The sequence below is a fragment of the Ostrea edulis genome, chromosome 4, assembly GCF_947568905.1.
Source record: "Ostrea edulis chromosome 4, xbOstEdul1.1, whole genome shotgun sequence".
In the NCBI taxonomy this organism is placed as follows: Eukaryota; Metazoa; Mollusca; class Bivalvia; order Ostreida; family Ostreidae; genus Ostrea; species Ostrea edulis.
Genome location: NC_079167.1, coordinates 13,703,427 through 13,717,862, shown reverse-complemented (window position 1 = coordinate 13,717,862; position 14,436 = coordinate 13,703,427). Strand labels below are relative to the sequence as shown.

At 35.3% G+C, this 14,436-nt stretch overlaps 2 protein-coding genes across 6 annotated transcripts in view; both read right to left on the bottom strand.

Annotated features, from left to right (window-relative positions):
- LOC125670354 (solute carrier family 17 member 9-like) overlaps positions 1–14,436 on the bottom strand; it is a 960,148-nt gene that overhangs the window by 456,965 nt on the left and 488,747 nt on the right. The gene's annotated exons all lie outside the window — the stretch shown is intronic.
- The window catches only part of LOC125668257 (receptor-type tyrosine-protein phosphatase alpha-like), a 93,768-nt gene that overhangs the window by 18,530 nt on the left and 60,802 nt on the right, over positions 1–14,436 (bottom strand). For all 4 annotated transcript variants that reach the window (XM_048902124.2, XM_048902130.2, XM_048902128.2 and 1 more), the window contains 4 exons: positions 13,448–13,545; positions 8,817–8,945; positions 6,697–6,845; positions 4,767–4,902 (listed from right to left, as the gene is read on the bottom strand). In XM_048902124.2, the coding sequence (XP_048758081.2) occupies positions 4,767–4,902; positions 6,697–6,845; positions 8,817–8,945; positions 13,448–13,545 (512 nt within the window). The remainder of the gene's footprint in view (positions 1–4,766; positions 4,903–6,696; positions 6,846–8,816; positions 8,946–13,447; positions 13,546–14,436) is intronic.

Sequence of the window (14,436 nt, the reverse complement as noted above, 5' to 3'; positions counted from 1 at the left end):
CTGCACAGACAGACAGAGATTCCTATATACCCCCCTGAACTTCGTTTGGGGGGTATAATAAAACTTTATATTGTCATCCATCCAAATAAAACTTTATACTGTCATCCATCCAAATAAAACTTTAAATTGTCATCCATCCAAATAAAACTTTATATTGTCATCCATCCAAATAAAACTTTATACTGTCATCCATCCAAATAAAACTTTAAATTGTCATCCATCCAAATAAAACTTTATATTGTCATCCATCCAAATAATACAGGGTTATTGAACTTATATTGGTTAATATTGGCACGAGTTGGCTGTAAAAATGCACGAGCTTGCTAAAGTATTTAGTTGTTAAATTATATCCCTTTTCACTCAAACTACTCCAAAATAGACGAGAATTCATCAATATTGGCATCTAAGGTGAAGGTGTGCAATATCAGCATGCATTTCTTAACTGTTCAATATTCAACTCGTCATTAATGCATGAAGCAAACTGATTTTGTAAATGGGAACATCATAATTTATGTACAGTAAAACATTTTGCTTAAGTAAATATCAAATACTGGCTCTGTCAGATTCGGAGGACCGTCGTCTGCCATTTTGGCTTGTTTACGTCGTTACGGTAATGTCAATATTGAACGCTCATACTCGGAATGTTTCGGGCGCTTACAATTTACGCAATGCAAAGTTAGCGTTCAATAAATTCTCAGAATATTGAACGCTAAGATTCTCTAGATTTTACGCAGATTTTATACTAGACTATTTATTAGCTATATAATAAAACTTTAAATTGTCATCCATCCAAATAAAACTTTCTATTGTCATCCATCCAATTAAAACTTTATATTGTCATCCATCCAAATAAAACTTTATACTGTCATCACAAACAGCACTTGGGACTCAGTCATTCTAATTAATTAAAGGGGTCTCCACTTAACAAGTAGAAAGATCCCTCCATCAAAACAAGAGGCCTACAGACCTTAATGGTCATCTAAGTATCCTCAGCAAAGTATAAAAATTTTCAGTTTGGTAAAAATGTGAATCTTGTAGTTGCGTATTGTATTTTAAACAATAATAACATGACTTGAAGTTGATGAAACTTTTAAGATTTCATCTGAAAGGTTGTCTTAGAACAAGAGGCCCAAGGGCCTAGAATCGCTCTTCTGATAAATTGTACAACCCCACCATTTCTATTCTTAGCCTCTTAGTATTCTAAATCTTTAGTTAAATCCTAATAATTCAAAAAAAGTAGGTCAATGTCACCTACTTTTTGGTTTACACATTTTGAGAACCCAAGAAATATCAACTGACAAAGTTTGATGATTTTAAGCCAATTAGTATCTGAATATTGAAATATAGCTGTCAAATTCCAATCGTAGGTCATGGTGACCTACTTTTTGGTCAGCGAACTCCGAACATGCAAGACCCATCAACTGACAAAGTTTGATGACTGTAGGTCAAATAGTATCTGAAATATATAAATATAGCCGTCAAAATTCCAAAAGTAGGTCAAGGTGACCTACTTTTTCGTCAACACCCTTCAAACATGCAAGACCCAACAACTGATAAAGTTTGATGACTGTAGGTAAAATAGTATCTGAATTATATAAATATAGCCGTCCAATTCCAAAAGTAGGTCAAGTTGACCTACTTTTTGGTCGAAACCCTTCGAACATGCAAGACCCATCAACTGACAAAGTTTGATGACTGTAGGTCAAATAGTACCTGAAATATATAAATATAGCCGTCAAATTCCAAAATTAGGTCAAGGTGACCTACTTTTGGTCGACACACTCCGTTGACTCAAGATGCATCAACTGTCAAAGTTTGATGATTGTAGGTCAAATAGTGTCTGAAATATAGTAATTTAGCTGTCAAATACCAAAATTAGGTCACGGTGACCTACTTTTTGGTCGACACAAACCGAAGACTGAAGACGCATCAACTGACAAAGTTTGATGATCCTAGGTTTTACAGTGCCCAAAATATGCATCTAAAATTGAAAATGTGAAATTTGAATATCTGCAAAATTCAAAAAGTAGGTCACTGTGACCTACTTTTTTATAAATATGTTTCAAGGCCTCAAGATGCATCAACTTACAAGATTTGATGATTTTAAACCTCTCGGTATAGGTTTTACAGTGCCCAAAATATGCATCTAAAATTGAAAATGTGAAATTTGAATATCTGCAAAATTCAAAAAGTAGGTCACTGTGACCTACTTTTTTATAAATATGTTTCAAGGCCTCAAGATGCATCAACTTACAAGATTTGATGATTCTAAACCTCTCGGTATTTGAAATAACAACTTAAAATATATCTATAAATGATAAGCCATAAAATTCAGAAAGTAGGTCACGGTGACTTATTTTTCAGTTGACGCATTTCAAAGTCCCATGATCCACCAACTGACAAGTTTTGATGATCATAGGCTTCAAAGTGTCCATGATATGCATCAAAATTAATTTTAAAATAAATACCTGCAAAATTCAAAAAGTAGGTCACCGTGACCTACTTTTGAGACAACTTGACACAAGGTCCTAAGATGCATCAACTGTCAAAATTTGATGATCCTAGTCCTTATAATGACTAAAATATCTAAGATTTAAGGAATTTAAAAAAATTTAAAATTTAGGTCAACTTTGAAGTGACCTTGAGACCACGCCCTTTGCCCCAGGGTAATGCCTTGAACAATTTTTAATCTACAACATATCCTCATCCTTATGTGTAAGTTTGGCGCTAATCTGTCCTGTGGTTCTTGAGAAGAAGATTTTTTAGCAACCACTACTTTTTTTTGTATTTTCCTGATTATCTCCCCTTGTTAAAGGGTCACATCCCTCTATTTAGTATGTATGAAAGCCCTTAGGCCAATGATACCCTGTAACAAATTTGAAAAAAATTGGCCAAGGGGTTCTTGAGTTATAGCCCTTTTTCTAAAAAGTTTACGCACACCGCACAAATGGCCATAGCATTAGCTCTTTGAGCCTTTGGCTCAGAAGAGCTAAAAATGTAGAGAAAAACTTATCATTCCCTTCACTGGATAATCCATTACAATATGAATAACATTGTTTTCAAGATTCATATTTAATCTAATAGAATAGATTATAATGATGATAAAAATTCATTTATGAAAGGTGAAGATAATGAACAGTGATCAATCTCATAAATCCCATAAGCAATACAAAATAGATAGTTGGGCAAACACGGACCCCTGGACACACCAGAGGTGTGATCAGGTGCCTAGGAGGAGTAAGCATCCCCTGTTGACTGGTCAAACCCACCGTGAGCCCTATATCTTGATCAGGTAAACGGAGTTATCCATAGTCAAAATCAGTGTGCCACAAACGGTCTAACAATCAGTATTATGTATTGAAATATAAAATAAGTATAAAATGTAAACATTTAAGAAATAAATTTCATACATGAGGATATGAATTGTAACGCTTTACGCCTTCATACTTCATGAAGTGTGTTAGAGCTTCATGAAAAGTTAAAGAAGAGCTTTAAACATTACAGGCATTAACATTATGTGCCAATTTTGAAACCCCCCCCCCCCCCCCCCCCCCCAGGCTAAACTCCCACCAAGGGGGTCATGAAGTTTACAACTATTGATAGAGGGCCCTTCGCTCTGCATTATTAAACTATGTAAGCCCCGTTTACACGCTCTGCTTTTGCAGCTGCTTTGAAGCAGAGCTGCAAAAGCAGACCGTGTAAACTAGGGAATATGCACTGCAGGCCTGCAAGCAGACAGAATAGAACTTGCTCTAATTCAGTCTGCTTTGCAGATGTAACTGAATAATAAACTGAAAGCAGACATGGTAAAGCAGAACGTGTAAACTCTCTGTCTGCTTTGCAGAGTAAAATGCAGACCTAAAAGCAGAGCGTGTAAACGGGGCTTAATCAGTTTTCCTTTCAGATGCGCAGAACTAAAGAAGACGATTTCTGAAAACTATTTTGGCAATTTTTTTCTTGCCCCCATGGCAAAAATTATGAAATTTAGAAGTTAGGTTCCTCTTACCCCCAAGAGGCTTTATACCAAATTTAAAAAGAATTAGTCTAGTATATATCAAGAAGAATTTAAAAATCTGCAAATTGTTAATGCATGATGACGGTCAGTGTTGCAATAGGTCACTCGTGACTCAGTTAGGTGACCTAATAAAAATTTCAATTTTAAATTTCTATCATAAATTGGACTCAATTATCAAAATTAAGTGTAGGAAAGTGTACCAATTCTAACTGAAAAAGAAAACACATCTTAATGCAAGCCATCAGTTAATGGAATAGTGCCATGCATTTAATGTACACTATAACAGAGCTGTCCTAATAGGATTAATGCCCTCTGCAGGGCACATCCAAACCGGATTTTTAACAATGATCTTGGTCATGGCCAAATGACTGATCATAATCAACCTTGTAAGAGCATCATATCTTTTCATTAAGGTTTTATGAACCCCATAATTTTTTATGTTTTCTTAAAAACAACTCCTTAATGGTACAAATATACCAAGTTTGGATGTCTATCAAGCAAAGGTTCTCAAAATATTGAGAGGACAATATTTTATATGTTTCAAGTAGTTTGACCCATGACCTCAGAATCAATAAGGATTATCTACTCTTTAGAGCCTACCAGGAGACCAAGTTTGATGTTTGTCACGCTAAGGGTTCTCAAGATATTGAGTGGACAACACTTGGTCTACCGACTGGCTGACATGCGCAAATCAGTATGCCCCTTCTAAGTTCTTTTTCTTTCTTGACATAATCTTATATTTTTGACTTACCAGAGTCTGAATCATCTTTGTTCTGTTTTTCCTCATAATCTTGCCAAAACTGAGAATATCTATGGACCCAGTCTCACATCCCTCCTTCCACAAGGCATCCAAACCGATGTAGGTGCCCGTTCTTCCTACACCAGCACTGGAACCGATAACATAAATATTCACACTGTAAAGTCACAAGGCATCCAAACCAATGCAGGTTCCTTCTCACTCAAGCACTATTATAGACCATACAAAGTATACTCAAAAGGAATAAGAACTTACTACACTGGCACTAATACTGACACCAATAACATAAAAATACATCAAACTAAAAAAATTCCAGATCAGCCAATTTTAAATTACTGTAAAAGTGATCATTTACGCGTGGGGGAAATTTACACTAATTACACGGTCACGTAATAAGCGCGTAAATTTCCCCCACGTGTAAAGTTATAAATATTTGATATTATGTATATCATATTAAGTTACCGCGTATTTTCCCCCCAATGTTGGATGTGGAAAAACACGTACTTGACCCCCAGCGTAAATAACCACTTTTACAGTACTCAAAAGTTTAAAGGGACATTACTCTTAAAATTCTAACTCTTATTAATTCCATGATGAATAGAACTTGATCAAATAAAAACAAATATTGCAAAACAACTTATATTCACAAATTCCTTTTTTAAAACTTGTTCATTTGTTCCTAATAAACCACTGTATGTGTATACTTGTATTAGCAGTGTTTATATTTTGGTAGTTTTGATGCTGTTGCAAGTGCGTTAATTCACGACCAGCATCAAAATATCAATCTTTTACCACCTAGATCTTTGTCTTACAGTGTACTACAAAGTACACACATACATACGCAGCAGTTTGGAGTCATCATCTGTACACCAATACCGATATGTACTTGTTATAAAGATCAATACAAGGATTTACCTCTACGATAAATTCATTCACAGTAACATGGAGATTCTACCCAAAATCAGACAAACACAGTATTCCCTATCCAATAATGCAACTGTTATGCAGTTATCCCACCCCCTTCCTCCCAATCCCAGTAAATCATTGTGTGAACCTGATCTTTTCATGCCTTACAACTTTGAGGAAAATACCAAAATATGTGTAAATACAAATTACTTGTATACAGGTATTGACTTAATAGGGTGGTTAATTTCACAATGATTATGAAATAGCTCAATGTGTGAACTGTTTGCCCTGAATACTTTATACATTAAATCAAAAGCATTATCTATATAGTTCATAAACAAATATTTGAAAGCAATGGAACCAACTTAAGAGAAAAGATGGTAGAAAGGGGTGTTCTAAGACATACCTGTGTCCAATTTTTTATTTATGTAGTCATGAATTTAAAAAATTCTTTTAAAGTGGGGGGGGGGGGGGGGGGGGGGGGGGGGGGGGGGGGGGGAGAGAGAGACAATTTCTACACCTCTAAAGAGAGCCCTTGTCACAAACAATACCCATGTGAAATATGAAGCCCTATAACTAACCCTTCAAACGTTAAGGCTTAAGTTAAAGTTTTTCAAAAGTAGGTCAAACTCGAAGGTCTAGAGGTAAACATTTTGTAGACAAAAGAAAGGTCTTAAAGTTACCCATGTGAAATATGAAAGCCCTAGCTAGCACCAACCATTCAAAAGTTATGGCCAAGGTTTAAGTTTTTCAAAAGTAGGTCAAATTCTGAGGTGAAGGTTACAAGGTCATAAATTTTCCTACCAAAACATAAGACTTGTTACAAGGAATGCACATGTGAAATATGAGAGCCCTATCACCATCCATTCAAAAGTTATGGCCAAGATTAAAGTGTTGGTGGACAAGCAGGAAGATGAACAGACCAAAAGCTACATGCACCTGAATCTCCTATTAAAGAGACATAAAAAACCTGTACATGTACTTCTGTATGAAATGTAACAAATGACTTCATGCTGACCTGCAGTGTACAACGACAGGCTGTGCATCATATTCTGTGCTACCTCCAGTGACTTTACGATAGAACTGTAGAAGCTGGAAGGCATCTGGAACACCATGGTCTGGCCAAGCTGTAAAATGGTACTGTGTCACTGACCGAACGTCATCAGTCTGAAAAAACACCAAGACATTAAAAAACAACAGACTGGTACTGGGTTACTGCCCAAACGTAATCAGTCTGAAAAAACACCCAAGACATTCAAAAACTACAGACTGGTACTGTGTCACTGCCCGAACATCATCAGTCTGAAAAAACGCCAAGACATTTAACAAGAGGTCCATGGGCCCCATCGCTCACCTGAGTCATCTTGGCCCATATCTAAAGATTTTCCACATACATCCGCATGAAAAACTTTAGTCTATATTGTGGCCCATGATTTTAACAAACAATCTGCACTATGTCAGGACGCGTTCATGTAAATTTCTACTTTCCTGGCCCAGTGGTTCTTCAGAAGATTTTTAATGATTTTCCCTTTAAATTTGTATGTAAAACTTTGTTCCCATATTGTGGCCCCATTCTACCCCCCCCCCCCCCCCCCCCAGGGGGGGGGGGGGGGGAGGGGGGATAACAAACTTGAATGTGCACTAAGTTTTTAAAGATTTTTTTCTATATACATGTATTAGTATGTAAAACTTTGATCCCCTATTGTGGCCCCATCCTACCCCCGGGGGCCATGATTTTAACAAACTTGAATCTGCACTATGTCAGAACGCTTTCATGTAAATTTCTACTTTCCTGACCCAGTGTTTCTTCAGAAGAAGATTTTTAATGATTTTCCCTTTAAATTTGTATGTAAAACTTTGTTCCCATATTGTGGCCCCATTCTACCATGGGGGGAGGGGGGGGGGGTTAACAAACTTGAATGTGCACTAAGTCAGGAAGTTTCCATGCAAATGTAAACTTCTTTGGCCCTATGGTTTTTGAGAAGTTTTTAAAGATTTTTTTCTATATACATGTATTAGTATGTAAAACTTTGATCCCCTATTGTGGCCCCATCCTACTCCCGGGGGCCATGATTTTAACAAACTTGAATCTGCACTATGTCAGGAAGCTTTCATGTAAATTCTAGTTCCTCTGGTCCAGTGGTTCTTGAGAAGATTTTTAAATGACCCCACCCTATTTTTGCATTTATGTGATTATCTGCCCTTTGAAGGGGGCATGACCATTCATTTGAAGAAACTTGAAACCCCTTTACCCAAGGATGCTTTGTGCCAAGTTTGGTTGAAATTAAACCATTGGTTCTGGAGAATAAGATAAAAATGTGAAAAGTTTATGACGCCGCCGACAACAGACAACGGACAAATTTTGTTCAGAAAAGCTCGTTTGAGCCTTCAGCTCAGGTGAGCTAAAAAGCACACACTGCCAGGCCTGATTTGATTTATTAATATTACTCTGTTACAATGTTGTGGACCAGGCAATGACGTTATAATGTGAATTATATATACACTGTTACAGTAGTCCTTATAGTTTAAGACCAAGTGTAAATGTTGCCTGTCAATAAACATCTGTACAAGAAATGTATTATTTCAATTTCACAGTTAACAAAAATAGATGAATATGATAAGAAATTAAACTGCTTGCTTCATATGATATTTAATTAGATAATTTATCATTGCATAATATGTGTTAAAAAATTATTTCCTTCTCAACAGTATTCTTTTGTTCAAAACATCAAGCAAACTCCAAGACATACAATACACAAGAACCTTCCTTATCATACATATGTCCTTCTGACAAGGAAATTACATGTAATATCCAGTTAACATTTCATGACATAATTGGCAATGACAAGGAAGTCTATAGGAGCTCACAAAAGTACCGGTACAGAGTTTTACGCAAGCAGAACTTAACTATTTTAAGATCATCTGAGTATCAATATACTAAAATAAAACAACTTCCATTTCTTTTTATCTTTTAAAGGCATTTGCAAACCCCAATGTTAAGATAGTACCATGACACTGTTGGTACAGCTGTATTATCTCTGTAAACCAACAAAATTTGGTCTTTGTTTACAACCCTTACGTTGTTAAAATTTAGATGACACACCAATGCATAAAACAGCAACTGACACCTACACATACCTTTGTATTAGTAATCTTGATTTTTCTGAGGACAAACACCGGGAAGACGTGCTCAGACTCCATGGTTACCCTCAAGTTGTAACAGGTCATGAACTTCTTTTCCTGGGGCCAATACTGGAAACATTTGACCTACGGAGAGAAAATGTAAATGTAATGAGATCTAGAAAATATGCTGCATTTGAGTGTTGATCCTATAGGAGAGTCTGGTATTTGATCCTATGTGATCAGGAGAGTCTGGTATTTGAGTATTGATCCAATGTGATTAGGAGAGTCTGGTATTTGATCCTATGAGATTAGGAGAGTCTCGTATTTGATCCTATGTGATTAGGAGAGTCTGGTATTTGAGTATTGATCCTATGTGATTAGGAGAGTCTGGTATTTGATCCTATGTGATTAGGAGAGTCTGGTATTTGAGTAGTGATCCTATGTGATTAGGAGAGTCTGGTATTTGAGTAGTGATCCTATGTGATTAGGAGAGTCAGGTATTTGAGTATTGATCCTATGTGATTAGGAGAGTCTGGTATTTGAGTAGTGATCCTATGTGATCAGGAGAGTCTGGTATTTGAGTAGTGATCCTATGTGATTAGGAGAGTCTGGTATTTGATCCTATGTGATCAGGAGAGTCTGGTACTTGATCCTATGTGATTAGGAGAGTCTGGTATTTGATCCTATGTGATTAGGAGAGTCTGGTATTTGATCCTATGTGATTAGGAGAGTCTGGTATTTGATCCTATGTGATTAGGAGAGTCTGGTATTTGAGTAGTGATCCTATGTGATTAGGAGAGTCTGGTATTTGATCCTATGTGATTAGGAGAGTCTGGTATTTGATCCTATGTGATTAGGAGAGTCTGGTATTTGATCCTATGTGATTAGGAGAGTCTGGTATTTGAGTAGTGATCCTATGTGATTAGGAGAGTCTGGTATTTGAGTAGTGATCCTATGTGATTAGGAGAGTCTGGTATTTGAGTAGTCATCCTATGTGATTAGGAGAGTCTGGTATTTTTGATCCTATGTGATTAGGAGAGTCTGGTATTTGATCCTATGTGATTAGGAGAGTCTGGTAATTCTTCCAAAATCTGGATATTTGAAATAAAGGCATGTTTTATCTCCCCTAAAGAATGGGTGCTTGTTTCTATCACAAAATAGATTCTGCACAGCTTAGCAATGTCCTGTGCTGATAGATGCTCTACATTGGAAGTTGATTCTTGAAACAATTAGTGACTACAAAATGTTTGTACCTCTCACATCTTTCCCTTAAGATGATATGAAAGCTTTAGGACCAATATTCTGATACAGGTTAAACTGATCATAACAAAATACTAGCATGAGGATCAGGCGCCACCACAATTACCTGAGTCACCTTACAATTAAACTCATACATGCAGAGATCTTATTGAAACACCAACCATTGTTTAACAATAAGCTCTGTCTTGCTATTCATCCATTTTACATACTATATGTCTCTGAGTGACATATTGTTTCCATAAACTGTAATTATCATATTGCATTTGGAGAGATTCTACAAGATTCTCGCCGTAATTTCTTTACCAACTTCTGCCCAGGGCATCACAACTCAATTTTTAAATGAAACATAATTCCTATATTTGTCGTACATGCATGTACATAAAGTAAAATGAGAATGTAAATCTTTCAAGACTCCCGAGTCATGGTATGAATCTATATTACATGAGGACTAAAGCCATGTTTACTACTTGTGACAAGACCTACTGATTCATTTAAGTTCTTAAAAATAATTTTCTTTAAACAAAAATTCCTATATACAGATGTACATGTAAGTAAATATTCAACCCTTATCATGGACTAATGCCAAAGTGACATAGTTTAAACCAAGTTGGTCATATCATTATATACACTACATTGAAGTTGATTGCATACTAAATAGATAAATCGTACTAGCCTTGTTCTTGAGAAGAACATTCAAAAAAATATGTACATGATTGTAAAAACTAGAATTCTGTAAGTATTGCATATCAATACATGTCCCCTACCGGTCCCAAGTCAAATTGTTTGCATAATTCTTATGAAGAGCCAAATCAACACGAACTGAAATATAAATTGGAGATGTTTCTTATCATTTGAAGATACATGTATCATCAATTAATTTGATGCACGCAACGATTCAATTAAAGGAGATCTTTAATGATTAATGATATTTTCAATTCTGAATTATTGTGCACAAAATAATAAAATTGTTGATAACATTAATTATTCTGCTGAATTGTTGCATGCTATAATTGAATTGTTGCTCTCTTCAAATGAATTGATGATATCAACAATTGAATTCAGACTGCATGTGCTACAATTCAGTTGAAGAGAGCAATAATTCAATTAATGCACGCATCATTTCAATTAATGCGCACAATAATGGAATTATTGCTCTCTTCAATTGAATTAATGATACCCTTAATTCAATTGATGCATGCAATAATTATTTTAGAGAGAGCAACTATCTAATTAGAGATATCTTCAACATATCCACAACTGAATTAATGATTTTTTTAACTGAATTGTTGCTCTCTTTAAAAGAATTGATGCACACATTAATTCCTTATACAAAATCATTGTAAATAATTAAAGATATCTTCAACTGAAATAATGAGATCATCAAATCATTCATACTACACTCAAATTTAAACTTTGCGAGTAACAATTCCACCAGATTGATGCGCTCATGAATTGTATTGAGAACAATAAGTGAATTAATGCGAGCATCAAATCAATTATTGCTCTCATCAATTGAATTAATGTGCACATCAAATCAATTATTGCTCTCATCAATTGAATTAATGTGCACATCAAATCAATTATTGCTCTCATCAATTGAATTAATGTGCACATCAAATCAATTATTGCACACATTAATTGATTTCATGCATGCATCAAATCAGTTAATGCTCTCATCAATTTAAGTGATGAGCACATTAATTAAATCATTGTGTGCAATAAATGAATTGATAAATGCATCAATTGAATTGGCAGGAGCAATAATTGCTTTGATATATGCATCAATTCAATTATTGTCCACAATAATTGAATTCATTTCTTTAAATAATTAAAGATATCTTCAATTATTTGAGTATTATAGGGTTATTGAACTTATATTGGTGAATATTGGGATGAGTTGGCTGTTAAAATGCACGAGCTTGCGAGTGTATTTTGACAGTCAACGAGTGCCAATATTTATCTATATAAGTTCAATAACCCTTTTATTATATAGCTAAAGTATTTAGTTGTTAAATTATCCAAAATAGACGAGGATTCATCAATATTGGCAGTGTGCAATAACAACATGCATTTCCTAACTGTTCAATATTTAACCCGTCATTAATGCATGAAGCAAACTGATTTTGTAAATGGGGACATCATAATTTATGTACAATAAAACATTTTGCTTAAGTAAATATCAAATACCGGCTCTGTCAGATTCGGAGGACCGTCGTCTGCCATTTTGCCTTGTTTACGTCGTTACAGTAACGTCAATATTGAACGCTCATACTCGGAATGTTTCGGGCGCATACAATTTACGCAATGCAAAGTTAGCGTTCAATAAATTCTCAGGATATTGAACGCTAACATTCTCTAGATTTTACGCAGATTTTATATTAGACTATTTATTAGCTATATAATAAATGTTAATATAGCACTCCATAAATTCTGAATGTGGTCCTCTTAAAATTTCAATAGTATCGCTTTTTGCATTTTATCAAATTTTCATATTCAAAACATGTCAACAATCATCTGCAAACAAAGATGTTTTTATTGTCACATCAAGCAACTCTTCATTTGTATCCTCAGTCGATTCTATTTCTGTGTTAGGATCAACCTCACTGGGTCATCCTCCAGTATTCTGCACAATGAAACATATAAAGATCGGCATTTTTGCTTCTACCTAGTGTCTTCAACATTCAAAACTTTCTACTTGTGTTTCTGTCACAACATGATGACTAGATCTCGTGTGTTTAAATGAAAAATCTATAATTGGATATTTTTGGACGATCAGGCAGATATAATTTTTTCATACCAGGAAATAAGTCCCCGCTACAACTCGTCCAAGAGTATGAAGTATCATATATCTCCACCACATAAATAGTTTCAACATGTCTCTTAGGTACTCATACACTCCGTTAAGTGATGGTTGTACCATGCTAGAGAAATTTAAGAAGTTTTCCATACTCTTTTTATTATGATAAAAAAGTCCAGAAAACTAGGTTGTGACATATAGACGGACGGTGTGCAAACTAGTAGTCCTCTTCAGCTCTGCTAGTGGGGAACTAATAAAAGCCCCTACTGTGGCCCCACTCTGGTCTCAGAGTTCATGGTTCAAACAAAATCTGAATCTACACTACATGAGTATGCTTGCATATATGTGTATATCAAATGAACTCTACTATTGCTGTTCTTCAGGAGAAAATTTATATATATTCCTATACATGTATATATAAACTTTAAACCCAGTTGTGACCTTGCTCTTGCACTAAGGGTCATGGGAAGGTGAGGGGGGACTGAATCTACAATACATGAAGATGCTTGCATATTAAATTATACCCTTGTTGTTCTTGAGAAGATTCTCCTGTATATTCCCACATAAAACTTTCTCGAGATACACTTACCCTATTCTTTTCCTTGAGGTTTGTTACCATGACAATTTTCTTGACACCCTCTTGCCAGATCATACTCCAGAAATCTGATGTTGTATTCTTCAGTGGGCCTACAACACATTATAAAATTCAGTATATGTAAACCAAATGAAAATTACGCACAAATCAATTTCCTCTATGAATTAAACAAGAGTTGTCAGCAGGCACATTACTCTACTTACCTTATCCCCCATCATTCAAGATATTTAACCAAGATTAAAATTTTTTGAAAATAGGTCAAAGTTCAAGGTAAAGGTCATTAGGTCAAAATTCTTGGTACCACATAAAAAGCCTGGTCATGAGGAATCTATATGTGAAATATCAATGCCCCTATCCCCCTTGGTTCAATCTAATTAAACTTTGATCCTTCATGCTCCTGTATTTAATATGTCACTCTGTATCAATTGTAGGCGAGCTCTAGTGTATTAAAGGATCTAATTTTAATCAGATTGCCATTGGTTAAAAAAATATAGTCAAGATTAAAGTTTTCCCCTTAAGTGTGACGTCAACACCTGGTTCATGACAAGAGCTCTACAGACATTCGTCCTGATGAGCTAAAAAGATATAACTATAGTGTACATCCTCGTTAAAAACCCAAACAACAAAGATTTTGAGTTGCGATAACCAGATCTGGAAATTGATATAACTCAACATAATCTAGTGACTAACCACATGATAAAATCTGGTGTTAAGATCAATTTTTAGTTGTAGTGTAACCATATATTTAATGACAGTTGTATGAAGATGAAAACCATAACTACAACCAGACACCCAAGACCAGTCAGGCAACTGGCGAAAATCTCATAATGCAAACTACAAGTTTTAGACACCCTTGTTAACATTGCAGTGGGCCAAATTAAGTCTTGATGGTCAGGCCATTCTTAAAATTTGGGGGATTTGCTGTCTTGCAACTCATCATTTCAGTAGTGAATAAGTAGTTAAAATTGATCCCATCCAAAATT